This window comes from Balaenoptera ricei, chromosome 12 (assembly GCF_028023285.1).
Source record: "Balaenoptera ricei isolate mBalRic1 chromosome 12, mBalRic1.hap2, whole genome shotgun sequence".
Classification (NCBI taxonomy): Eukaryota; Metazoa; Chordata; class Mammalia; order Artiodactyla; family Balaenopteridae; genus Balaenoptera; species Balaenoptera ricei.
In genome coordinates, this window is record NC_082650.1 from 7867199 (window position 1) to 7894787 (window position 27589).

The 27589-nt window shown below is 52.0% G+C and overlaps 1 protein-coding gene across 1 annotated transcript in view; it reads right to left on the minus strand.

The window, feature by feature from the left end:
- The window catches only part of IGF2R (insulin like growth factor 2 receptor), a 109571-nt gene that overhangs the window by 7638 nt on the left and 74344 nt on the right, over positions 1–27589 (minus strand). Inside the window, exons 28-44 of the mRNA XM_059940888.1 lie at positions 23189–23319; positions 22833–22930; positions 17048–17184; positions 15708–15898; positions 14096–14222; positions 13174–13293; positions 12629–12885; positions 12144–12362; positions 9999–10148; positions 7694–7855; positions 6455–6662; positions 5991–6137; positions 4730–4964; positions 3898–4034; positions 1650–1764; positions 775–921; positions 20–207 (exon numbers count right to left, since the gene is read on the minus strand). Coding sequence (XP_059796871.1) covers positions 20–207; positions 775–921; positions 1650–1764; positions 3898–4034; positions 4730–4964; positions 5991–6137; positions 6455–6662; positions 7694–7855; positions 9999–10148; positions 12144–12362; positions 12629–12885; positions 13174–13293; positions 14096–14222; positions 15708–15898; positions 17048–17184; positions 22833–22930; positions 23189–23319 — 2769 coding nt within the window. The remainder of the gene's footprint in view (positions 1–19; positions 208–774; positions 922–1649; positions 1765–3897; positions 4035–4729; positions 4965–5990; positions 6138–6454; positions 6663–7693; positions 7856–9998; positions 10149–12143; positions 12363–12628; positions 12886–13173; positions 13294–14095; positions 14223–15707; positions 15899–17047; positions 17185–22832; positions 22931–23188; positions 23320–27589) is intronic.

Sequence of the window (27589 nt, forward strand, 5' to 3'; positions counted from 1 at the left end):
CATGGAGGGAGAGAGTTACCTTGAACGTAGTATTTGGTTTTGTCAGAAGTCCCGACTTTCCTACTGAAGTGCTGGTCGTTGGGCTTCACCTGACAGATGTTGGCCCCGGAGCACGCGGGGTTCGTGGAGCTCGTGATGGAGGACAGCTGGATCTCGTACAGGTACTTGTCCCCATTCGTTCTCATGTCCCCAGAGGCGCTGAATCGCCTAAAAGAAAAGGTCGGGTGACTCCAACGGTCCTTCAAGAGAGCCCTTTGTCACCTGGACCCAAAGCCCAGGGTACGGGGCAGGGCTACAGGATACTGCCGAGGGCACCACCTGCCGTCTCCCCGTCCTACTGCCCAGCCCTCCGCGCGCGGAGCTTTGCTGCCCTGTTCTCAGATGCTGTGCCCCGCACCATGCCCGCTTCCCCCTGCCCAGGCACAGCCCCGGACCCCGAGACCCACCCAGTGACACCGCTGAGCAACTGACTTTTTTATTCACAAACTAGTAAGCCCAGAAGTTCCTCATCGAAAATTGTTTCAGAAGGTTCCAGCTCTGACCCCTGGGCGAGGGAGGAGGGGCGACTTTATGTTTACATTCAGGAGAACTCAGCATCTTTGGTGTTACACTCAATAGCTGAGTAGTGCTTGCCCTCTGTTTGAGCGAAATATGACGACTACCTGGAAACGGTAACTAAAACACACAAACACTTGGCCCTCTTTATCTCGCAGCCCTCGGCCGGGGAGAGATCTGAATACGTGGCAGCACCCAGAAGGAAAATGCTCCACTGACTTGAAATAAATGTCCCCGAGGCTGAAGCTCCTGCCGTTGGCTGGGTTGGTGATGGTGCCGTTCACCATCTGCACCTCCTGCGGCTTCACCGCGCAGGCCGCTCGCGAGTCCCAGCTGAAGTGGTAGGTGCAGCTGCCCATGTCGAACCTGCAGGCGGCACACAGACCATGGTCACGGCCACCCTCCCAAACCAGAGGACGCCGCCGGGCTAGGAGGGCGACTTACGATCAGGAAGATGCCCACCCAACCCATCTGCCATGTGAAAAAGCAGGCAAGCGCTTACATGTATTCTTAAAATTTAGAAACTGTGCAACGTCTAAAAGCTGGAAAGGTTTGCTCCTAGATTTTTGAATATTTGCTTTACAAGCACTTCAGACTCTCCAGCTGATTCAATCCTTTGACAACGCCTGGGTCTCCCCTTTCCCAAGCCCAGCTTCTGGAAGGAATCGGTCGGTTCACAAACACAGCAGCTCACACGCTCCCTCTGCTGGCCAAACGGTCCCCCCCACAGCCCCAGACACGGAGCTGCCCAGAGATTTCCAGGATAATCCAAGAGCAAGCATCCCAGGTGCCACCGTGCCGGCCGCGGGTCCCAGACAGGCTGCTTGAACAGCTGGCCTTGGGTGGCACCAATCAATGCCCTTTTGGTTACACTATGACATTCAAAGCCAGAAGCCGGTGAAATCCTGCTTTACGCATGTCGCAGCCCCCTTCCAGGGACCCCTCCCCGCGCGGGGCAGCCCCGGCTCCACCAGGCCACGGGTCTCAGCGGCCGGTGCCCCTCGCCGCCCCCAAGGGGAAACCATGGGGAGAAATTCCGACGGGGTCCCGGCAGGCCCTGCACACAGCTTCCCTGGGGGACCCCATCCCCTCACCTTGTGAACGAAGGCCGGCCCACTGTCTTCGCACAGGTCAGCTCGATGACGGCGGATGCCGTCTTGTTGTCACCACACTGATGGCCTTTTGAATAAGTCACGATGACTCTGTCATCTGAAACACAAACGACTGAACTGACGCTATTTCTAGGGCATCGCAGGAGCCCCAGTGTCAGAAGTCAAACCTGTATCATGAACAAACGTCTGTGCCTCTGGAGACTCATTACGCGGGTCATCAGCACCGCCAAGCCTGATGACCGCGCCCGGCCCGCGTCGCTGCCCGCACAGCAAGAGGAGACCGGGGTTCAGACCCCAGCCGACCCCCGCAGCGTGCGGTCCGGGGCCGAGCGGGGAGCGCCCGGTGCAGCGTGTGCGCGGGGGGCCCCCGCCGTGCGCAACTTCTGTGCCGTTTTAGGCGCTTCCCCTCGCATTCCTCCATCCTACCCTGAGCCTCCCGGGAAGGACAGGGCAGGCGCCAGACGTCCACCCTCCAGCGTGACACTCCACCCACCACAGCTCTGGTTTCCTCAGGCCTCCTGGTTCCACGTGGAGCTCTTTCTGCTTCTGAAGGTTCTTCTCCACGTGGTCAAAGAACCAGGGGAAGCCCAGCCTGCAGGGGCCGCGAAAAGCAAGGCCGTGCAAAGCAAGGCCGCGCTTCCAGGGGCACGTCTCACAGGGGCTCAGCGCACAGACGGTGGCTCTCGGGGCCAGCACGGGACAGTCCTCCGGCCTGACCCTCACACACCCGACCCACGTCCTTCGAGACAGGGGACGCGGAGGGGGCGGCACCCGCTGCCCAGGTGTTCTCCGGGATATGGCCAAGGCACGGGGACCCCTCGACAGGAAGTGAGGCCCATGCTCCCGGACCCACCCAGGTTCAAGGCTGCTCTGGGTGAGTTTGTTTTAAATATTAATATTGGGCTTCGGTGAAAATTTTGTAAGAAAGGGTTCCACAGCTTTGAAGAGAAATGCTTAAACTTCTGGAACGTGGAACCAACAGGTACAGGTCTTGATGAAGTGCCTCCACCATCATACTAGATGGACAACACACTCAACCTTCCACACCTCCAGTTACCCAAGCTGTGAAATGGACTCTTAACACCTGCCCGGGCCACTGAGGACCACACGTGTACAGACGCATAAATCACACACGTACAAAGCCTGGTTGCCGGGGACTGTTAACTCCTGGGACAAGAGTTCATCTCTTCACCCCACAAGGTCACACCCCCTAAATGCTCGTGGGGGTCACGGCAACTGGCCTTAGATGGTCGTCCTGTTGGGGCCCAATGGTAAGACCCCGCCTGGTGTGTCAGGGAACAGGTTTTACTAGCTCATCTTTTCATGAGGCTTCAATGTTCTAGTTTTTCTCACCTGGCTGTGGGAAACCGAGCGAGAGACGGGTCAAATATCCACGAGGACGAGATAGCAGGGACAGACCCACCCGCAGCCCCTATGCCCTTCGTGGCGGCTACGACCAAGATCTCCAACGGAGGGCGGGCCTTGGGCCAGGAGTTCTGGCCACTCCTGCCGGGGGGTGACTCGCCCCACTTCCAACCTGCAGAGTTGGGGTTTTTCTCAAGGGTGACAGTGGTTCCCCAGAACTCCCTTTCTCCCTGTCAACAGCTGGAGTGGACATACGGCTCCCCGTGCTCTAATCAGGACAGCTCGGGGACCCCCTCCAGCCAGACAGGCACACTGAACATTGTTTCTTCCTTGTCCTCCCAACACACCTGACTGTTCCTAAACTAAGAAAACCCTGCCTTTTCCTTTGACGTGATGAAAGACTCTTTCACTCAACAACCAATTGCAAGATGAATTTTCTATTAAAACGAGCTTCATTTTGTGTTTCCGAATTAAAACATTACGAAAGTGTACCCTGAATCGTCTTTACCAGGTTCTCATGTCAGCGTTTGGCTTCCCCGGATAAACACTTGCACATATACACAGAGGCTGGAGCAGGGACTCAGAGGAACCCTGAACGTTCTGCCCTCCTCCTGAGGACAAACACCTCCCCAGGATCGCCCAGCCCTCTAGACACACAGACTAGGACCTGCCATCTCGGAGGACACAGAGCAGTACTTACTCTGATGCTCCGGGAGGTGCCAAGTGCCTGAGAAACAGTCACTGAAAATAACACCTGGAGGCTTCAACCAAAGCCAGCGCTGACCCTCTGGTCACAGGGGGACACCTCCACCTTCCCGACTCTGACACGACACCTGTGACCATGCAACAAGGGTCCAGGCCTTACCTATGACGTCCAGCTTCTGCGTGTGAACGAGCCCCAAGACCTGGACGTCGCCAGAGGGGCTCTTTTTGCAAACGCTGGCTCTTTCAGAGCAGTCCAGGGGCCCTTTGTATATTTTCTGACACAAATTGATGTAGTACCTGTAAAATGACACACAGAGAGGCAAGGTCAGTGTCTGTCCTGCACACTCGGGGGCAGCTCCTTCCATTCCTTCCAGAAAAGGTAATCGTTCTGATAGCCAAGGATTTCGCAGCACCTCTGGACGCAGCACTGAAACAGGTCTCTGGGTAAAGATAGGCCAAAGAGCGGCTGGATGCTGAAGAAGCGAGTGTGCCAAGCAGGCACGTGGGGTGAGTGAGCCCCGAGACTCGGGTGGTTTAGAGTCAGGACACGCAGCGGCTCAAACCCCGGCGAGTTGTTCCCTCGCTTACGGCTACTTAGGCCCTCCAGGTCCACGCTCCCCCCTGCCGTGTGGACGGAAGGATCCCGGAGCGCCTGGGGGAAGGCGCTATGCACGGAGCAGTCAGTCCAGCTAAGCCACCGCGGGCCAGCACGGCCTAGGGACTTCGGGCAGCAGAGCCGGGACGACACACGCAGCCACGGACGGCTGCCCCTCACAAACATGCACCAAACCGAGACTAATTCCATCAGGCCCACAGTGGACCAGCGTCTTCTCTGGGTTCTGAAGGTTTCTGTCGCCTCTGCTTCCAAACCACCCGCCGTGCACCAGGCCGCCCTGAGCGTCAGAGGAATGAGGCCATCCCGCCTTCAGGGTCTGAGCTAAAGCACCAAGCACCCAGCCCGTCAGCACGCCGCCGAGGTGGGGGGCACTCACGAGGTCCCGTCGTGGACAAAGAACCAGGAGCTGGTGAGGGAGGACAGCAGCCGCAGGTCGTAGGTCTTGTGCTTCTGGATGAACTTGCACTCCATCTTCTTCGGGGGGCAGATGACTTTGGTTTTCCACTCAAACGTCACCTCACACCCACGAACTTCACTGAAGACCTGTGGCCGCCCCACATCGGCATCCTCGTCGCACTTGAAGATAATCGCGGACGTCCGGTGGCTGTTGGCTGGGGCAGCACATGGGGACCAGTCAGACCTGGCCTGTCCCTCACTCGTCCTTAGGCTCCTCCCCGCCTCCGCTGCGCTGGCCCTTAGGGACCCTGTCCATGCCTGGCCGCTCCCCATGCAGCCCCGGCCAGGTCTCGTCGTGTTCCATTCATGTATCTCAACCCTAAATAGACCAAGTTCCCTCGGGGCACAGTATCTCCTTCTGCACTTATCAACCTCACAGCAGTATCGCGGTGCCTTGCAGACAGGTATTCGGTATTTGATTAATGTATGAATGACAATAAAAAAAGACACCTGTAATTCATTACCTAAAAACGTGTCATCCGACAGACCAGGAGAAAGGCCCTGTCTTAATAAGCCTCCAAACAAAGCTACAGTAGTCCCTTGTAAACTTAACATTTTTAACTCCTTAATTTGTATCATTTTGCTCCCTGATGACTTACAAACACTCAACTTCTCCAGCATTTATCCCATCGCTTTCCTTGGGAACTCACATCAGTCTGTGCCACGTGTGTTACTAGGACTCCCTCGCGTGCCGGTTCTCTATGCGGCAGCAGTAAGGATGCTGGGCCCGGCTGGCCGTGAACCCCGCCCCTGCCCAGCCCAGCCCACCACAGAGCAGACGATCAACCGGCGAGCCCCTGCAGGCCTGATTACCCCCTCACCACCCTGCAGACCCGGGACAGGAGCAATTCTGCTGAGAGCGAACGTGAATCACCGGTGCTGAAAACTGGTATGTGGACACGAGTCCCTCGAGCTGGGGAGTGGGCGAGCTGACCACCTCGAACCTGCCCCCCCCCCCACCTGGCCCTGCCGCGGAGTACATTCACGGTTACGCAATACATCCCACAGAACAATTAGAGACGACTTTTCTTCGTGGAAAATAGCCTTGGCTAGAAGATTATATGCAACAGAATCACTGCCGTTTACTTGGACGTCCAGAAAGATCTGAGCACGAAGCAGGCCTACCACGGGTACAAGGTTACCTCACCGGCCTGGCTGGGACCTGGCGCTCTCCCACTTACAGTGTCTGCAAAAGCCCCACTCGTGGTCTCTGTCGTAGTTTGCGGTGGTCGCACACCAGAGCCTGGCCCTGCCCTCCAGAACACACTGCTCGTAGCTCTTCCCATTGAACACGAAGGGGAACACACACGGGTCGCCTTCTTCAGTTTCTGGAAAGAGAAGAAGTCTGCGTGACCCTGATTATCAGCACCACGTTGGCTGGCCTCACCAGGCGCCGTCACCTCAAACAAGGACTCTGCACAGAAACGGTCACCCTCAACCAACGTGGGGACTGCGAGGCCTCCCGGCCGCAACGTGACAAGCAGCTCGAGGGCCCTGGGGCTGTTAGGATGCATCGTCCCATGGCCCGGGCCAAGGTCCCGGTGCTCGCAGCGTCCACAGCATCATTCCTCAGTTCTCTCCTGCTGCCACGTCTAATTTCATGTTTCCCGGGAACGTTAAGATTCACCCCTCTGCAAAGATTTACCTGGAGGGCAATTATCTCCGTTGGCGTAACTTAAAATGACAGCTTCGTCCTGGTGCCTGTAATCCAGCCTCATCGACGCCAGCCTCCCGAAAGACACTCCCTTGCTCCTGGAGAGCAGACAGACGCCTCCGTCCTTGCAGCCTCCTTGGTCCAGGCCCGCAGCCGCGGTGCACACCCCGATGCTGTAGGTGCGCGAGTCTCGGGTCACCTGGAGAGACATCACCCCGCGGCCGTGAGGGGTCTCCGGGTGCAGGGGGCCGGCGCTGCGGGAGGCGGGCGCGTGCAGGCAAGCGGCGGCTGGGTCCGCGGCTGTGCCCGGGCGCCGGGGCGCTCACCTCCTCCTCTGGGGCCCTGCCCCCCTCCAGAGGGCGACGCCCTGTCCACTCTCTGTGCGCCTTCCGCACCGAGGCCCTGCCCTCCGGTGGCAGACCTGCTGGCCGTGCTCCCGCGGGCCCGTGGGGGGCGGCAGCTGCGAGACCCCAGGCGGCTCGCCCCCCTTCCCGAAGCCCGCGTCTCCCGCCTGTAAGCCGGGAGCGCCGAGGACTCAGAGCTGAGCGCAGAGCGGCCGCAGCCTGACCGAAGGTGCCGCCCCTGCCGCCCAGCCTCTGCAGGCCGCACCTGTGGCGCACCCGTCGGGAGGGCCTGCACCCAGGCAGGGGATCTCGCCGGCTCGGTCCACGGCCGTACGACTCAGCAACGCCTACATCACAGGGACGTAGGCCACGGCCCCAGCCACGTAACGAAGAGTCCACAGCGCTCAGGCCGCGGCCGGACCAGCCCCCTACACACCCAGATGTGTTCGAGTCGGGGGCCCACAGCTCCCTGCCCCCGGCACCTCTGCGGTCACGCTGGAGACAGAGGGGGTCCACGTGGCCTCTGCCGGCCCCCCCCCCTTATGGGCACGTGGTCACACACGTGTCCACGTGCGGTCACCCACGAGCGGCCTCCGGCTGTCCATCTGCAACATGAAGAGCCCCCCTGCCCCCTCTCCGGGCCGCGGAGCCCTCCAAAACAAAGAATCGCTCCCACCACGAGGCTCATCTCCGGCGTGAGCCGCGACTGGTTTGCACACCATCCGAGCCCCGCCCGGGACAGAGTAAGGCTGCCCCCCGCCACACACTGCCTCGCGGCCACACGTCCTCCAGTGATCACACGTGCCACGCTGCGAAACGCAAGCGAGCGTCAGAAAGCAGCCAGGCGGCGGCCCCGAGACGGCGGGCGCCGGGGCAGCAGCGCTACCTTGAAGGTGCTCTTGGAGAGGCTGGACAGGTTGAAGCTGTAGTGCAGCTGCTCGTCCGTCAGGGAGCAGCCCTCCGCCTTCACCTCGTCAGGACACACCAGCGGCGTCTCCCACTCGAACACAAAGTCGCAGTCGCTGGTCCTCAGCAGCTTCGGAGTGCCCTGTTTTAAGGCAGGGCTCGGGCTTGAACCCACGCGGGTTAATAAGCACAGCGTCCTCCCTGCTCCCCCGCAAGTGCCGGAGACACCTGCCCGGGGGCTGCGGGCTCCTGCGCTGCCTCCAGACCGCCAGGGGCTCGGGGTGACCCACGGTGGCCTCTCTCCAAGAGGACGGAGCCATCGTCCCCGCCAGCGGCAAGGAAGCAGCACTGCCCTCCAGCACCGCGAGGCAGGCCTGCGCACGCCCCAGCTCCTCGCTGCCCCCGGGCCGTGGCCCTGCACCCACAGAGGCACGGCATCTCAGGGCTCCACGCTACCAGCTCAAAGGCAGAAAGCGAGGGATCTTTAAACGTCGTGACAGAGAGGCGTGTGAAACCAAGACCCTCCCGCCGCGAAGGACGGAGGCAAGTGATTCTGTATGCATCTCTGCTCCACCGCCTCTGGAAACTGAGGGTTTACGATAAGGTAGAGAAGTGACCTGGCAAGACATTCCACAGGCCAAGTATCATAAATAAATATAAATCAAGGTGCTTTCTCCCTCCCTCATTCAGCGACAGCCACAAAAACAGATAAGGAATTTCATTTTTAGCTGTAGCTGAGAATCTGTTTTTCTATAAATGTAAGTGAAGAAAATATCTCCACTAAAGATAAAAAAACACAGGGAGAGAAAACCTCCTCGAAAATCCTTCCAAACTTGACACACATGCAGCATGAGATACCGTTTCTAAAACCCCAAAGTACTGACCACTCTTAGCACGCCGCTGCTCCGAGACCAGCGCAAGTCCAGGGGTACCTGCGGACGTGTGTCCAGACGCCCCACTTGCAGAGACAAGGGAGCCGAAGATCACGGCCTCCCTCGCCTTGATCACTCAGGAGTATCCTCACACCCAACAGTTTGTGAACAGGGAAAGGTCTGTGTGGGAGCTCTGGGGCTCTATATGCAGAGGCCCCAGAAAGCAGTGGTTTGTTTCTCCCCCTTCTCTCAATGACTGTACTGTCCCTCCTTGGCAGGCTGCTGCCAGGCCACTTCCTGCCACTGTCCAGTCACCCATCTGTGGCAGCCACAGCCCCCTCTCCCTCACAAACCTGCTACAGGCCAGGGAATCAGAATGTCATCTTACTGAGATTCCATGTTACAGAACCACGACCTTTACTTGCACTCCTTCAGCCACAAGAGTCTTAGAATTCATCACCTTCAGGGTTTTCAGAGGCAGTTCAGGATATGTGTGTCTTACACATACACATACATACACACACACACACACACACACACACACACGGTCCTGTAATCAAGTACATTAACACTTCTACATATTCACATCAGGTGTGACAAATACAGACCATAAGTAGCCCCAGTCCGCTCACGTCAAAGGACTGTAAAAGTTTTTGGAGTTTTAGGGATTTCAGAAGCACAGGTAAGGGGCTGAAATCCAGGCTGCCTGGAGCAAAGAGCTCTCCCCTGGAGCAGCGGGTGGGCGCCCAGCGGCCCCTGCAGAGCCGTGTGACATCAGGCGGCCCCTCTGAGTCAGCGCAAAGCAGGGGCCACAATCTACCAATTTATCTCCCATTTTCCGAGGGAGACTGAGAGAAAACTAATGCAAAACTCTTTATAAAACAGCACTTTTTTTTTAATGGAAACCAGTTCTGTTTTTTAAATGCATGTAAAACAAAAATCAATGGCCTCCTTAAAAGTAGATTGTACAAATCTGTTGTAGCTATTTTGATTCCAGAGGCCTTCTTTTGTTTGCTAACTTCCAAAATTTGGATTATGTCCTGAGTGATTACAGCTGCCAAAACATCTGACTTCCCAATAAGATAAGTAATGTTATAATTTAAAAAAAGAAAACCAAAGTTGACACTTTTGTATATTGGTAGGCAAAGGTGAAGGCCACTTCTATGCTCAAGTGTTTCATATTTTAAAATTACAACAAGCCTCTGTGTGCAAAATCTGCCCTGGTAACTCAGGGTGGGCTTATCGTTAAATTAATGGCTTTAAGTTATTCCATGCACCGCTGGCACACCACGTGACGCAAGGCAGGCATTGTGAACACAGGCATTCTTGGTCTGAAACAGGCTTTATGGGTTTCCAGCTCTGGTTCATTGACCCTCACTTTGGCTCCTACCTTGTAAACAGGCGCTCACTTACCATGCTCACACCCCTCTTACAATGAAAGGCGATCAGTGAGGTGTAGTTGAAATGCTTGTCCACCAGGCAAGGAGTACTACTTTCAAAGTTCAAGTAAACTTCGTTAGCTATGGGATTGAGTATCGGAGGTCCTGTGACTCGACCAATATCCTAAACAAAGAAAAAAGCAATGTTTCAGAAAAGTAATTTTTCCCCAAGTTAGTGGAAGAACGGCTAACAGAGAATTGCAAAAATTAACATGCCATCTGTTTTAAAGATGAGTAGCACCTAAAGACATTGGGTTAATAGCAGCTCATTTGAAAAGTCCTGACAATAAGGCACCACAAAGAAACCTGTTTGCCAGTGGTTATCAGTTTCGGTCCTACATTAATAACAATTGTTCTACTCAGGGTCAATTTTTGACAATTCTAGGCAACAGGAATGTTGCCTCTCTCCCCAGTTACACCGGGGCAGCTGCACGGTTTCTGGCTCCGGCTGGCGGGAAGCAGGAGCCCACGTGGCTGCCCCAACAATGCCCCGTCTCCTCCTGTCCAGCACCGCACCGGGACAGCCGCTTCCTCGGCGGTGCTCACGGCGCGGCCTCAGGGGGCACTGAGCACACGCTTACTCACTCCCCGCTGTCGTCCGCGGCTTCACACAGCCCCTGGCACACACTGGCTGCTCGGCAAGTGTTTTCGAGCAAATAAACATGCGAGTGAACGAAAAGTGACCGGCCAGGAACAGTGTGTATGTACACGTGTGTGTGAGTGTGTGTGAGAGATGTGTGTGTGATGAGTGCATGTGATGAGTGCGATTGTGTGTGATGAGTGTGTGAGATGAATTTGCGGTAAGTGTGATGACTGTGTGATGTGCGTGAGATGAGGGTGTGTGATGAGTGTGATGACTGTGATGAGTGCGTGTGACGAGTGGGAGATGTGTGTGTGATAAGTGTGCATGATGTGTGCGTGTGATGAGTGTGAGATGCATGAGTGCGTGTGATGAGTGCGTGTGATGAGTGGGAGATGTGTGTGATAAGTGTGCATTATGTGTGCGTGTGATGAGTGTGAGATGCATGAGTGTGATGAGTGCGTGTGAGATGAGTGTGATGAGTGATGAGTGCATGTGATGAGTGTGTGTGAGATGAGTGTGATGAGTGTGTGTGATGAGTGTGAGATGCATGTGAGATGAGTGTGATGTGTGTGTGATGAGTGTGTGTGTGAGATGAGCATGTGTGTACTGAGTGTGTGTGTGTGTGAATGAAGCCACAACGTGCTTTGTTCACCACTGTGGGGCATGTTAGGTCCACAATGACACAACACCCTCTCTAATTAGAGAACTTCCTGCATTTTTTTAAATCTGAGAAAAGGTAGCCGGATGGGAAAACAAAGCAGACTGGACCTGTCAGCAAGTGGTTCACACCAAGGCTCCCCCCCTGCACCACTAGAAAGGTTGACACCACAGCCCTTCCTGCCAACATCTGGTTGCTCCAGGCCCTGCACCTGTCACATAGCTATGCCTCTGTCAAGTTCATATCACGGCCCACTTCCCCACCCCTCCCAACGTCTCTCCCCACCAACACCACAGATAACATCCATTTTTTAAAAGGACATCTAGATACCTTATGACACGACTCCCTGTTTAAAGAATGCAGACAAACACACCACTTTTGAGATGCATTTCAAATAAAACATACCAAGAATCTGACAAAACATGAATACAACTCATGGAGACAATGTTTAGAGATCCAAATCCATACTGGAAGGCAGAACACTCAGCTATTAGCAAACCAGCTTATACCCTTAAGTACAACTCATTTACCAAAGAACCTGCTTGCACTTCACAAGCGTTTCAGTGACACAAGACCCGCATGTAAGCCAAGAAACCAAGTTCCATCAGCGTCCTTGAGCCTTCTGACCTGATACGAAACAGTGTGTCTACACGTGTGCTCACGTTTTCTTCCATAACTGCTGACCACCCTCATCCGCCGACAGCTCAACGCACAGACCCTTGCAGTCCGCCTCCCCTAGTGGACTCAGACACACGTAGTCCTGGCTCATTTCCCCAGTCTTTCTGCCTGAAAACTCTCCAGTGAAAGCCAGAAACACGGCATGAAGGAGACTGTTAAAAATCCTGCAGGATGGTCTCCGCCCTTGGTTCCCTACTCACTATGGGGGCGCCGTCGACGGGAACTTTGCACACAGCGGCGCCGGCGGGACAAGGCACCCCATGCATGGGGCTCAGCGGCCGGCAGATGTTGATGTAGAAGTCCGGGCTGGTGTCGGGGGCGTCGTCCTCGCTCTCATCGTACGCTTCATACCCCCCGGTGCGGTGGATGAGGGGGGACAAGTCGATGACGGAGCTGCCGTTCCTCACGGAACATTCCGTCTGTCAAGCAGGAAACAGGCCTCGTTGGTGTCTGCAATACGTGTTCCTGACCCCCAAGTCACCCACGAGAACATAAGCTGAACCAAAAGAGCACGAAGGGTGGACCAGCGCCCCAAATGCTTGGTTACCTAACATCAGGCACTTTGAACCAAGTATGACTGGGGCCCCAGGAGTGGATGAGACAGGCTGGGGGCCCGAGGGAGTCGCAGGAGAAGCGGCGCGGGGCCCCCAGGTGGGCCGTGCCACACGGGCCCAACCCGACTCACCACCTGCTCGCAGGCGAGGGGCGTGTGCCAGTACAAGAAGAGCGTGCACGTCTGCTTGTCCAGGGAGATGAGCACGGGCCTGTTGGTGGGCCCGGCCTCAGGCCTGCACACGAAGCTGATCACGCTCTTGTAGCTCAGGCCGGTCTTGGAAGGACAGGGGGAGCCGTCCTCGTACACCAGCTGTAAGACCTGGTCCACGTACTTCAGCCTCTTGCTTGCCTTGCCCACGCTGATCCTGGTCTGCCCGAAGCAGGCCCCTGTCCCAAACGCACAAGGGAGAGTGGAAGACACACAATTATGGATTCAAACCACACGCTTTCCCATGAGAACTTTCTGCAGAACCAGACTTTGAAATTCACAGCTAACACTCGGGAGGGTCCCGTGTGGTTTTAGCAAATGTTACACATCTAGTATTCCATCACGTGGCCACGAAGCCCCCGCACCCCAACCAGTCCACTGCTGCCGATGAAGGCATCTGACCTCTTCGCGGGGGGGACGCGGAGGCCGAGGCCGACCTCGGGGCCGGGAGGGCGGGCCGCACTCACCTACGCCAGGGGCGCAGTTCTCGTTGTCCCCGCACACGCTGAGGTAGACCAGCCCCTTCTCGCTGTAGGCGGCAGTGTACCCGGCCCTGCCGCTTAGAGAGCTCAGGTCAAACAGGTGTCCTGCTCGGGGGAAGGGATGGGGACACCGTGACCCATCACCGGCGCTCACACACAGATCCCGCCGGCCATCGGGCCTCCTGATTCCTCGTCACGTGTCACCGCCCCCCTTCGCTGACGCGGCCCCCAAAACCTTCCTGACAGCTAGAAAGTACCCAGGAGACAGCGGCTCAGGGTGTCCTCCTGCGCCTGGGCCACAGCGGCCACGGCGATTCCGCTGGAGTCAGGAGGGCCCTCCGGCATCCCTCCCGCTGCCAGTGACCCACCCCCAAACCTTTCCGGGCCCCAGCGCTGAGATCCTGTGGTTTCCTCGTTGCCCACGTCAACTCTGAAAGGAGCAGGAGACTGACTCCAGCTCCGCCAGTCTAGAGCTTGGGACCAGCACCCCAGAAACAGGAGTTACGGGGAGCACGGCTTCCAGGGAGGGGCTCAGTCTCTTCTCCACTGAAGAGCCACAAGTCAACAGGACCGGGCAGATCCAGCAGGAAAGGCCAAACGTGCACCCACAGGACAGGATGCTGCTGCCCGGGGTGCCTGCTCCCTGCCTCACACTGGGTCTCTCACGCTTGTGCGCGCGCACGTGTGTCTGTATGCAGTGCGTGCGTGTGCGTGCACGTGCGTGTGTGTATGCACGTGCGTGCACGTGTATGCATGTGTGTGTGTGTGCACCTGCGTGGCCGTGTGTGTATGCACGTGTGTGCCCATGTATGCACGTGTGTGTGTGCGTGTGTACCTATGTGTGTGTGCACGTGCACTTGCGCGTGTGTTGAGGGGGTGGGGATGGGTGGCCGGCAGCGCCCCTCACCCGTGGAGGGGTTGGTGACCTGGCAGTCGTCGTGCACGTTGCTCTTCACAGGGCAGGCGGCGGCCGTGGGCCAGGAGAAGGTGTACTCGCAGTCCTCCACGGCACTGAGGAACATGGGCCTGGAGTTCTAGAAACAGGCGAAGGACAGACAGCTGCTGACGGGGTGCACACCTGACGCAGGTAACAGCGCCCACTGGCGTCGAGCAGGAGCTCCCCTGTGATGCACCACAAGCCCGTGACACACCCGTCTCGGTGTCTTCACGGGACGAAGGCAGACTGGGGAGAAGCAAAGGGTCAGGGTTTGCTCCTGAGATACCCCTGGGGGCTTGACACACACAGGGTGAGAGAGAGCCGGAAATCCCCTCGGGGGACAGGGACGTGTTCTGACAGCTAAGGCTTCTAAGGTGGAGGCGGGGACGGGGTGGCGAAGGGTGCTCAAAGGGCGACCGCGAGGCACGAACGAGGAAATAAATGGTACCGTCCCGAAAAACGGAACCGGCATCTGTTAACGATGGACATAACAGGGAGACCCGCAGGGAGAACCGGTCATGAACTAACTAATCCCTCCACCACCTGGGCTAAGGCTCCCTGCCTCTCAGACGTGTCTCGTCCACACGGCGAGGGTAAAAAGGTAAGATGTGTGCGGCAGCGCCCTCCTTCCCAGATAAACCAGCCCCCGGCGCCCGCGTGCAGAGCCCTCCACGGACCAAGCGGCTGTCTTGCTCTGCCGTGAGCCTCTCCACTCAGTTACAGAGCTGAGCGAGTCTGTGGGGGCCCAGGAGCGCGGACGCCAGCAGCGCAGGGGCCCAGGCTCAGCCTCTGCACAGCGTCCTGAGGGGAAACCTCAGCTGCCACCCCGTCAAGGGGGCAGACCTCCGGCTCCTCCCGCCACGGCTGCCCACACGCAGCTGCACGGTGGTGCTCTGTCCTGACACTGAGGATGGAGCGCACTGGGCCAGCCTGACCTCACTCCCGAATCTTACAAGACAGCACACAGGCTGCACCTTCATCTCCGAGGCAGAGGTGCTCCCGCGGTGAAAAAACCGTCCAGAGAAACCATTAATTCAGCCCCCACCTGCTGAACTGCATGTACCAACCCGTCAGGGAAGGAATCGTCCAGAGATGAGACGAGAACCCAGTTACCACGCACCAACCACATGCCAGAAACGGTGCCCGGCGCTCCACGCCTCCTCTCTCTAACCTCATAGCGAATTGGCAGGACAGGCCAAGCTCGTGTTGGTAACAGGTGTTCAGTTTAGGGAGGTAAAGTGACCGAGGTACACGGCCAGGAAGTGGAAGAGCTACCTTGGAACCGGGTCTGCCCAACCTTCTGCTTTACCCAAGTGCCTCCATGAAGACAAGGGCAGGTTATCAAATATCAGTTCTCTCTCCAGCCTTCAGGGATCTGAGTCAAACTTCAAAGAGAACCACCGAATTCTGGAACAAGAACTGCCAGGGTGGACACCCCGGGACCATGGGCCCGAGGCCGCGCCGCCCATGCCCTTCGTTAGGCTGGGTCACCCCGAGCTCTTCAACTCACATCCCAGGAAGTGAGACATCAGTCTCGCTGACCCTGGACTCGCACGGGGGCCGAGACAGCTGTGTCACTTACAAGTTGGCTCTCACTGCACGAGAAGCGGATGGTGGTGGACTTCTTCCGGATCTGGTCCGGACACAGGTCACCATCGACGTACCTCAGGAGAGTCATGCCCTCGCTCCACTGAGGGCCATCCCTCACTCTGCCCAGGTTCACGGGCTTGGAGCCACCCAGCAGACACACAGCCGCCTCCGGAGGGCACGGCTCTGCAGCACAAGCAGAGACAGTTAGGAGTGACCATCAGCCCCTGTCCAGTCTAGGACTTAACAAGGGACGTTAACGTCCGGCACACGACATAGTTGATTCTAACAATCACTGCAAAATATCAGTGTTTTCTTTCATTAAGTCAGATGCCAGTGACACCATGAGTTCTCACTCCATGAAACGCTGTTTTACCACAGATGGGTTGGGGGTGAGCATGGGGTGTGGGGAGAATTCAAGGCAGAACAGCCTCAATTATTTCTGATCCCCAAACAAGATGAAGCTGAAACACCTAGATTACGCCCATGGAACATTTTAAATGGCCTATATTCACGTGCTATCTTACTTTAAGAAGTCACCAAGAACTGTGCCAATTTCCCAGTCCCCGAAATGTCTGAGTCATCTGCCCTGGGTAAAGAACGAGTCCCACTTCGTGGTTAATAAGAGCCTCGGTGTCGCCCATCTAGCCAGCATACAAAGCAAGGGGAAGTGGGCCATGGCCTCAAACCATGCAGAGGAGAAAAATAACTTTCTGGGTTTGTTTTTTTTTCTTTTTTAAAAAAAAAAAAAAAAAAAAAAAGGAACATTGCCCCCTCTGAGTTGAGCCAGACAAGAGGCTGCCTCAGTGAGGCTGCATAAAACTCCAAGAAAACGGGACAGGTTTCGTCTCCAGGATCCCAGTGGGCCGTGGGTGGCACCAAGGTCTCCGTGGGTTGCTGCTCCTAGTCGCACGGGTACAACTGAGTTCTAGCCTCTCATCACTGGCACCAAGGGTCTGGGTGCATCCTAACAGGACCCCACCCACTCTGCTCTCAATGCATACAGAGGGCACATACCCAGAGCTCCATTTCCCACCCTCCTATCTCTTGCCCTGGCTAAGAATTACCTGCCACGGGGATTATTTCTACCCACCCTCCAGCTCCCCACATTCAAACAATGGTTATACTGCTCCCAACAGAGCCTTCAGCACTGATTTACCCTGGACCACACCAGGGGTGGGTCATCAAGACCCTCAGATAATTCCTCCTGCTGCTTCTTGGCAAAAGCACTCATGTGTCAGAGAGCAACGCACCGTCGAAGAATCCGCTCTTACTTCCTCTTCACCCATAAACTCACTACAAGCCATGAGCACCTCCGCCAGAGAGCTCACTCACCCGAGCCAGCCTGCGGAGCCAGAGACTTGCACACGTTGATGAGGTAGTGGTCGGTGGCTCCCGTCCTCGTGACGGCTTCCCAGTTGTCACTGTACCTCGACAGGGATGAGAGATCGAAGGTGTTCCCAGCCCCGTCTCTGAGGGGAAGAAAGTGCCACGGTGAGGTTCAGCTGGATTCTAACAGAGTCTAGCGCTCCGTCTGCAGAGGATCAGTATAAAGGCAGAGCCTACTCCTGACACCCTGGGAATCAGATCCTGCCAGGGACAGAACTCGACACTGGACTCTCCCAGTTCCAGGCGGAATCAGCAACAACACAGCTTGAGTTCAGGAAATGTCGAGCCCTAGCTCAACAAAATTATGTATTAACCAAAAAAAGCAAAGAGTAAGCGCCTGTCCTGCTCAGGCCAGTGAGAAGACAAGGATACACAGACAGCTAAGACACGCAATGCCCAGGGAAGTCCGGGCACGCCACCGGCTTTCCAAGCTGGAGGACACCAACAGTCACTGAAATGAAACAGGCTGATGTTGACCTGCTCAGGTAAAGGTTTACTTACTGCATGAACCCCAAGCAGGGACAGACACTGAGAGCCAGCCCTACGCCAGGTGCAGAGTTAATGGTAAGAAAGACAAACACTCCCTCTGCAGGGCGCCAGATCCAGGTGGAGACAGAGGACAACCACACATGCCACTTCACCAGGCGGTAACCTCAGCACATCAGAGACTGAGAGTCACCCATTCATTCAAAAACTACATGCCACCTGGGGCTACTGTGTTGAAGGAAAGAGATAAAAATCGCCCATTTTATGAAGTCTGCAGAAGTCACAAGGTAATTTTTTAAAATGTACAGTATGTCAGACGGCAATTACAGCGAAGAGGGAAAAAAAGGCAGGGAAGTGGGTATGAAGTTTGGAAGGGGAAAGAGGAGGTGAGATTTTAGACAATGGCCAGAGAAGGCCTTCCTGAGGAGGCCACCTCTGAATAAACTCAGAAAGACACGGAAGAGCCAGTCACGCAGGGACCCGGCAAAGCGCAGCACGGGCAGAGGCAGCAGCGGGAGCAAAGGGCCTGAGGTGCGGAGAGCCCGGTGCGCTCGCAGGGAAGCAAGGAGCCCCATGTGGCTGGAGCAGAGCAGACGTGAGGAGTGACGAAGCAGGGGCTGAGGGTAGCATCACATGGAGCGTTCCAGCAGGGAGAGACAGGGGCTTCACCGCATTGAGGGGTCTCAGCAACAGCCTGGGCCGACTTACAGTCTAACAGGGCCACTCTAATCACTGTGCGGGACTAGCCCAGCGTGGGTCAGGGGACCACTGAGGGGCCACTGCGGAGATGCAGGGGCGAGATGAAGACGGCATGAACCAGGGCAGGGAGGTGCTTCCGGAAGAGAGAACTCCAGGTATTCTGAAAGTTGATGGACCATAAATGGGATGAGAGCGAAAGGATGGATCTGGCGTTAATACCAGCCTATGTGAGAGACACAGGTATTTGCAAAAGCAGGTCCTCAGGAACTTCATATAATGGACCATCTGATAGAGACTTATTGTAAATGGTTAAAGACCTAAAAGAAGAAACTGAAACTATAATAAAAGAAGGGTAGAATGGAGGAAAGAAATGATGAATTAGAGTACCAACAGGGACTATCCTGGTGGTCCAGTGGTTAAGAATCCACCTTCCAATGCAGGGGACGTGGGTTTGATCCCTGGTTGGGGAACTAATATCCCACATGCCCTGTGGGGCAACTAAGCCTGCACGCCGCAACTACTGAGCCCGAGTGCCACAACTGGAGAGAAGCCCGCATGCCGCAACGAAGATCCCGCGTGCCGCAGCTAAGACCTAACGCAGCCAAAATAAATAAAAAAATTTTTTTAATTAAAAAAAAAAAAAAACTGTTTCTAAAATAAGTTTTAAAAAAGAAAGAGTACCAAACAGAACTCCTAGCATGAAAAGGACAGTCATGAAAATTAAAAAGGGAACAGTCAAAACAGCAAATTAAATCAGCTGATAAGAGAATCATTAAGTTGGAAATAGGTCTAAGGAAACAGAATACAGTCCAGAAACAGATAAATAAGATACTTGAAGACATGGTGAGGGATTCCCTGGTGGCACAATGGTTAAGAATCCACCTGCCAATGCAGGGGACAGGGGTTCGAGCCCCGGTCCAGGAAGATCCCACATGCCACGGAGCAACTAAGCCCATGCGCCACAACTACTGAGCCCACATGCCTAGAGCCCATGCTCCGCAACAAGAGAAGCCGCTGCAATGAGAAGCCCGTGCACCGCAACGAAGAGTAGCCCCCGCTCGCCACAACTAGAGAAAGCTCACGCGCAGCAACAAAGACGCAACACAGCCAAAAGTAATTGAAAAAAATAAATTTTTTTAAAATTAAAAAAAATAATAAATAAAAGACATGGGGGATAGAATAGGAAAGCCTAAGATATGATTAATACAAGTCCCAGAAGAAAAGAGACAGAATAGGTTAGAGGCAACCTTCAAATATACAATCACTGCAAATATTTCTAAGTGAATAACAGACATTCATCTTTAGTTTAGAAAGCATCAACTTCCAAGCAACATAAATAACAAAGCCATACCTAACAAATCAGACTAAGACTGCAGAACAAACACAAGAGAAAATACACAGAAAAGGTAGGTTATCTACAAAGGAATGAAACTGGGACGGACAGGGGCAGATTCTCTAACAGCAATACTAAGCACCGGAAGATGGTAGATTACCTTCGAAGTGCTGACACACACAAAAAAAGTATTCACCTGTAATTCTGTACCAAGCTATTGACAATAAAACTAAGCCTTTTCAAGTAAAGACCAAGATTTAACTCGACAGAGTCTCTGTTCAAACCAAGCAGTGTGACTCACAGTGCGATTTGTACCCAGGACCAAGTCGGCAACCGTGGAAGGAGCCAGCGCCACAAGATGAACCAGTAACAGACAATGGTTCCTTCACTGTCTCTAGTGCAAGGTGACACAGCTCTTCACCCCATCAGAGACCAGAAGCAAACAGTTTGCAAACCAGCACTATGCATAGCATTATACTAAACAGAGTACTTAAAGAAAGAGAATTAAGTCAAAAGCAAGGGGTAAAATGCAAAGAGGAAGAGTAAGCCAAAGAAATAGAGACATTTCTTTTCCTCTTCAAAAGAAGAAATTTATATAGTCAAGCAACCAATGAATATTTTTTTAAATCACAATAATGACTTATTCAAGAGGTAAGAAAACAAGTCAGAACAAAAGCACTCGACCACAATACCATAGAGATGGGGAGAGGGCGTTGGTGCTACAAGGTTCTACATTATTTTATTGTTGCAGGGATGGGTATAGTTACCAACTTTAGCTTTCCATTAAATCAAAAATACATGTTTAAGGCAACCGTTAAAAGAAAATGAATTATAATTCAGGGAATGCATGATGAGATTTTTCAAAAAGAAACAAAAAAATTATAATTAGTATCCTCAGAGATGATTAGAAGGACTTATTTGAAATTCAAAATAAAAATCTCCAAAGGATAGCCGATTTTTTAAAGTTCAGAAAATATTCCAGAATGGAGTAAAAACACGAAAACAGAAGATGCGCAATAAACTTTTCCACCAAACATACACAATTCTTGTAGGAAATGGGACGATGCCTTCAAAAACTGAGGGGAAATTAATTTGAATCTGTAACCCTACTACAGCCAATCAGATTTAAGAGCAAGTTACTGGCATTTTCAGACAACGCATGGGTTCTCTCCCATCCAACCTCTCCAAAGTACAGGAGGATGCACTCTAACAAAACAAAAAAGGAAGCCAAAACAAAGGACATCAAATCCAAGAAGCAGTGGATCCAAGCCAGGAGTGATCCCAAAATGAGCTCTGATCAAAGAGCAGAAAACACACGGCCCAAATCCGAACTGAGACCTTCCTGAAGAAGAACGGTGATTATCCGTAGACACAGCATCGTGAAGAACCCTGACAGTCTGAGATACAATGGGAAGGCATATTATTCTGTCAACAATAAAAGAGAAAGACAACGTAAAATGCCAAGATTTAACACCTATCGAGGTAGCTATGTTCCAAATATTAAGCAAACTACATGTGGAATGATTTTTGGAGCAACTTATGAAATAGAACAAATGGGAATCTTCTGACCTAAACACTAAGCCTATCTTCCTTCAGTAAGAGGAAGCTAAGAGGCACAAGATTATGTCATTTCTCTGCAGATCCAATCAGACCATGTGATTTCACAGCAAATGATGTTTATGCAATACTGTAAACGCCGCTTATTAGTTTTTAATTCTTTAGAACCACCCTCTGAATAAAGCAGGTAAGACCGTTAACAGCTACCCAGCAGGATACACATGTTGTAAACATTGACAATGCACCAGCAACAGCTTGCTGACATTGCAGCAGTGGGGGAGGCAGCGTCTGAGGCCCTCGTCTTACTTCGTGGGAACTAAAGAGATGTCTAAAGGTGATGAAACAAGAAATAGAGCTTAGAGTATATCATCCCATATTCTAAAGGTAGCCCAGAAGAGGAAATAAAAATGGAACTAATGAAAGTGGGGCAGGGTAGACGGGAGAGAGACCAGAATTATATTTCTGGTGTCTGAAGACAGAGTCAGCTAATACCATTTGAGGTTGACAAGCACGGATATATTGATCATTTAGAGTCATGGAAGGCTCCAGACAGAACTACAACAAGACATGGTAAAAAGTGGGATGAGGCTGATGGGATGGGGGAAGCTTACTTCATCTGACACAGTTTTCTACACTTATGAATTCATACAATATACACGCATAAGCTTTCATTTTAACTGATTCTTCAATTAAAGATAAAAACTGGAAGGAAAGAGGGAAATGATTAATTTTTCCCCAGGACGGAATGCTGTAACTCAGTGATTCTTTTCAGGCTGGGTCCTCACGCAACAGAAACGTCAGTATGTCCCTTAAATATCCAGAAATATGTAGACCCGTGAAACCAAAATCTCCAGGGATGGAACCCAAGATGTGTATTCTGTAACAGTTCTGAGGGTGACGCTGCTGAAATTCACACACAGTGAAGACCTCCACCTTATCTCAGGAGCTGCCAACCACCTCATTTCAGGAGCCTACCTGAGCCACCGGTAACAGAACGAAGGAACCAGTGATGGCAGCTGTGAGCCTGCAGGGTGGGTGTCACCCCCTGGCGCTCTCTCCTACCCCCACCCCCCACGCAGCTCCACCATCTCCGTCTCCACGCCTTTTTCACCAGACACAGGCAGCATCCGGGGGGGGTGGGGGCAGAGGCCAGGGGACACCCTGGTCACTCCAGTCCACTCACACCCATGAATCATACAAGGTTTCCTGTTTCAACGCCAGTCACTTCCCTGTACCTTAACACAAGGTAATCAAAGAATATGAAAGTTGTGAAGGATTTAGCAGTTACCCTAATCCAACTCCCCAGTTTAACATTCAGGAACTAAGGCTTAGAGAAATCACCTGACTAATCTAATCCCCTGTCCCCCGCCCAGCCACTAACTTTTTTTTTTTTTTTTTAATATTTATTTATTTATTTGGTTGTGCCGGGTCTCAGTTGCTACTGTGGGCTCCTTAGTTGTGGCATGTGAACTCTTAGTCGCAGCATGCACGTGGGATCTAGTTCCCTGGCCAGGGATCGAACCCGGGCCCCCTGCATTGGGAGTGTGGAGTCTTAGCCACTGCGCCACCAGGGAAGTCTCCCGGCCACTAACTATTAAAGCAAAATATTATCAAGTAAACCTGACTGCCCCAGGGTCAACACCCGCATCGACTTACTTGAATGAGCACTCGGTCAAGTCGAAGGGTGGGCAGGCATACTGCGTGTGCCACTCGAACAAGTAGGAGCAGTCAGAAGTCTCCTGGAGAAACACCGGCTGCGGGAGTGGAGAGACAGGTCCGTGAAACGGGACACGTCAGGTAGTCGGTGCTTTAAGGATGCAAATAGTAAGGGATGGGCCTGCTCATTACACTCTACACAGACTGATCAAGGTGTGAACACAGTTTCTGTAAATAACGTACTTAAACTAAGCTAACCAGGAAGTTTTATGAGACGTAAGAGCAGATTCACTTTGTAAAGACAAAGGCAAAGGGGTGAGGGCAAAGCGGCCCCCCGCTGCGTCGAGCACACTCACCGCCCGGGTGCTGCGGTCACAGTAGAAGATGATGGTCGTGGAGCGCTGGTACACCTTATGGCAGGTGTCCCCACCGGTGTAGTTCATCTTCAACACCCCGTTCTCATAGGTCAGCTTCTGGGTGAGGAGACCTGCTCAAGAAGCAGCCAGTTCAACAAGAATCAGTTCAGGAAGCCCCAGGCAGGTCAACACAGACATGGTGCATCACACACGCTGAACAAACACAAGACCAAGTGTGCCTGGCCTACTGGCACTGGACCACTGACTCTGTCACATGACACTGTAGAGACTAGAATCAGTCCTCCTCCCGCCCAAGGCTGCGACCTTATAGACTAACCACGGGATCAATGACGTACAGAGACCCCTGGCCTGATGAGCTCAGAGGATGTCGCTTCCTCTTCACAGCCCTCAGGGAGGCCCATGTACTCACCCCATCAGCTACTTCAACTTCTTTCTTAAAGATTCTTAAACTTATCATCACTTGCCCAGCTGTTGAGACAGCATGAGGACCAACAGCCTGTCTTATACATTTTACAGCCCAACCCTGTATGAAATGTGTCCCCTTTGTCTCAGTTCTAGAAAGTACTACCTCAGAACACCCATTAATAGTCCAGTGGGTCCCAAAGTTGGAATAAAAATAAGACATATGATCTTAGAATCGGTAACTAGTATTGCTAAATAAGAATGAAATAAACGCTAACAACATTTATCAGTACATGTCATGGTGACGAAAATCAAATGAAATCAGAAACATCATTGGGTGTGCGGGGGCGGGGGGGAGGGCCAGGGGGCGGAGCCAAGATAGCAGTGTGGGAAGACGCAGAGTTTGCATCTCCCCACAACTAAGGTGCCTGCCAGACGCTGGTGGGGGACCCTGACACCTAAGGAGACGGGAAGAACCCCCGAGCAAAACTGGTAGGACGTGGGGGACTGAGGGGGTTGGAGAAGTGGAGACCCGACAGGACCGGCGCCCCTGAGGGGTGGCTGAGGTGGGGAGGGGTTCCCATGCCCGAAGGGACCCCCAGGGGCTCGGATCAGCGGGGAGCAGGCCCAGCGTTTCCCCTGCCCAGTTGGCCGGGGAAGTCTGCCCAGCTCCCGGACCGGGTCCTACACCCTCAGAGGTCCCCTCCGGGCCGGGTTAATCCTGGGGACATAGGAGGGAGGCCAGGAGAGAACAGGAGAGGCAGGAGGGAGGTGGCTCTCCAGGACCAGAGGAGCAGGAAAGGAGCAAGGGCGTTTGCCCCGCCCACTCAAACCCAGGAAGGCTGCTGGGCTCCCAGGTGGGGTCCCCCGCCCTATGAGACCAGGGGCAGGAGGCACGTCTGGGCCCCTTCTGTTCCTTGAACCTGAGCCCCACCCCCTACACCCACCAGGGCCTTTTCCAGCCCTGTGGGTACTAAGCATAGGCCCCGCCCACCACCCAAACCTCACCCCTGCTTAGGCCCTGCCCTCCACAGCCAAGGCCTTTTCCATTTTTTTTCTCCTCTTTTTTTTTTTTTTTACTATTGTGGTTCCTTTTTACCTTCCAGTTGTTGTTTCATCTATATTTTTATTTTTATATTTTTTCTAACATATCTGTTAGTTTCCTAGTCTAACTGTATTTTTTACTTTTTTTACTTTTTTTTTTTGCCACCCCTCGCAGCTTGCAGGATCTTGGTTCACAAGCCGGAGGTCAGGCCAAAGCTCCGGCAGTGGGAGCTCTGAATCTCAACCACTGGACTAACAGAGAACTTCAGACCCCAGGGAATATTCATCAGAGTGAGGTCTCCCAGAGGTCCTCATCTCAGCACCAAGACCCAGCTCTACCCAACAGCCTACAAACTCCAGTGTTGGAAGCCTCAGGCCAAACAACCAGTAAGACAGGAACACAATCCCACTCGTTTAAAAAAAGGAAAAAAAAAAAAAGAGACGGCAAAAAAGTATGTCACAGATGAAGGAGCGAGGTAAAAACCTACAAGATCAAATAAATGAGGAGGAAATAGGCAATCTTCCTGAAAAAGAATTCAGAGTAATGATAGTAAAGATGATCCAGAATCTCGGAAATAGAATGGAGGCACGGATTGAGAAGATACAAGAAATGTTTAAGAAAGATCTAGAAGAACTAAAGAACAAACAAACAGAGATGAACAACACAATAAGTGAAATAAAAAATACACTAGAAGGAATCAATAACAGAATAACAGAGGCAGAAGAACGAGTACATGAGCTGGAAGACAAAACGGTGGAAATAACTGCCGAGGAGCAGAATAAAGAAAAAAGAATGAAAAGAATTGGAGACAATCTCAGAGACCTCTGGGACAACACTAAAAGCAACAATATTAGAATTATAGGGGTCTCAGAAAAAGAAGAGAAAAAGAAATGCTCTGAGAAAATATCTGAAGAGATTATAGTGGAAAACTTCACAAACATGGGAAAGGAAATAGTCACACAAGTCCAGGAAGCACACAGAGTCCCACACAGGATAAACCCTAGGAGAAACACACCAAAACACATATTAATAAAACTAACAAAAATTAAATTCAAAGAAAAAATATTCAAAGCAGCAAGGGAAAAACAAAAAATAACATACAAAGGAATCCCCATAAGGTTATCAGCTGATTTTTCAGCAGAAACTCTGCAGGCCAGAAGGGAGTAGCAGGATATACTTAAAGCGATGAAAAAGAAAACCTACAACCAAGATTACTCTACCCAGCAAGGATCTCATTCAGATTCGACAGAGAAATCAAAACCTTTTCAGACAAGCAAAAGCTAAGAGAATCCAGCACCACCAAATTAGCTTAACAACAAATGCTAAAGAAACTTCTCTAGGCGGGAAACACAAGAAAAAGACCCACAAAAACAAACCCAAAACAATTAAGAAAATGGTAATCAGAACATACATATCGATAATAACCTTGAATGTAAATGGACTAAATGTCCCAACCAAAAGACATAGACTGGCTGAATGGATACAAAAACAAGATCCGTATATATGCTGTCTACAAGAGACCCACTTCAGACCTAGGGACACATACAGACTAGAAGTGAAGGGATGGAAAAAGATACTCCATGCAAATGGAAATCAAAAGAAAGCTGGAGTAGCAATACTTGTATCAGATAAAATAAACTTTAAGACTGTTACAAGAGATAAGGAAGGACACTACATAATGATCAAGGGATCAATCCAAGATGATATAGCAATTATAAATGTTTATGCACCCAACATAGGAGCACCTCAACACATAAGGCAAATGCTAACAACCATGAAAGGGGAAATCAAAAGTAACACAATAATAGTAGGGGACTTTAACACCCCACTTACACCAATGGACAGATCATCCAAACAGAAAATAAATAAGGAAACACAAGCTTTAAGTGACACAATAGACCAGATAGATTTAATTGATATTTATAGACCTTTCCACCCGAAAGTGGTAGAATACACTTTCTTCTCAAGTGCACACAGAACATTCTCCAGGATAGATCATACCCTGGGTCACATATCAAGCCTCAGAAAATTTAAGAAAATTGAAATTGTATCAAGTATCTTTTCTGACCACAACGCTATGAGATTGGAAATCAATTACAGGAAAAAAATTGTAAAAACCACAAATACATGGAGGCTGAACAGTGCGCTACTAAATAACCAAGAGATCACTGAAGAAATCAAAGAAAAAATTAAAAAATACATAGAAACAAATAACAACTAAAACACAATGACCCTATGGGATGCAGCAAAAGCAGTTCTAAGAGGGAAGTTTATAGCAATTCAATCTCACCTCAAGAAACAAGAAAAATCTCAAACAATCTAACCCTACATCTAAAGTAACTAGAGAAAGAAGAACAAAGAAAACCCAAAGTCAGTAAAGGAAAGAAATCACAAAGATCAGAGCATAAATGAAATAGAAACAAAGAAAACAGCAAAGATCAATAAAACTAAAAGCTGGTTCTTTGAGAAGATAAACAAAATTGATAAACCCTTAGCCAGACTCATCAAGAAAAAAAGGGAAAGGACGCAAATCAATAAAATTAGAAATGAAAAAGGAGAAAACACAACTGACACTGCAGAAATACAAAGGATTATAAGAGGCTACTACAAACAACTATATGCCAATAAAATGGACAACTATGAAGAAACGGACAAATTCCTGGAAAGGTACAATTTTCCAAGACTGAACCAGGAAGAATTAGAAAATATAAACAGACCTATCACAAGTAATGAAATTGAAACTGCAATTAAACATCTTCCAACAAACAAAAGTCCAGGACCAGATGGCTTCACAGGCGAATTCTTTCAAACATTTAGAGAAGAGCTAACACCCATCCTTCCCAAACTCTTCCAAAAAACTGCAGAGGGAGGAACACTCCCAAATTCATTCTATGAAGCCACCATCGCCCTGATACCAAAACCAGAAAAAGATA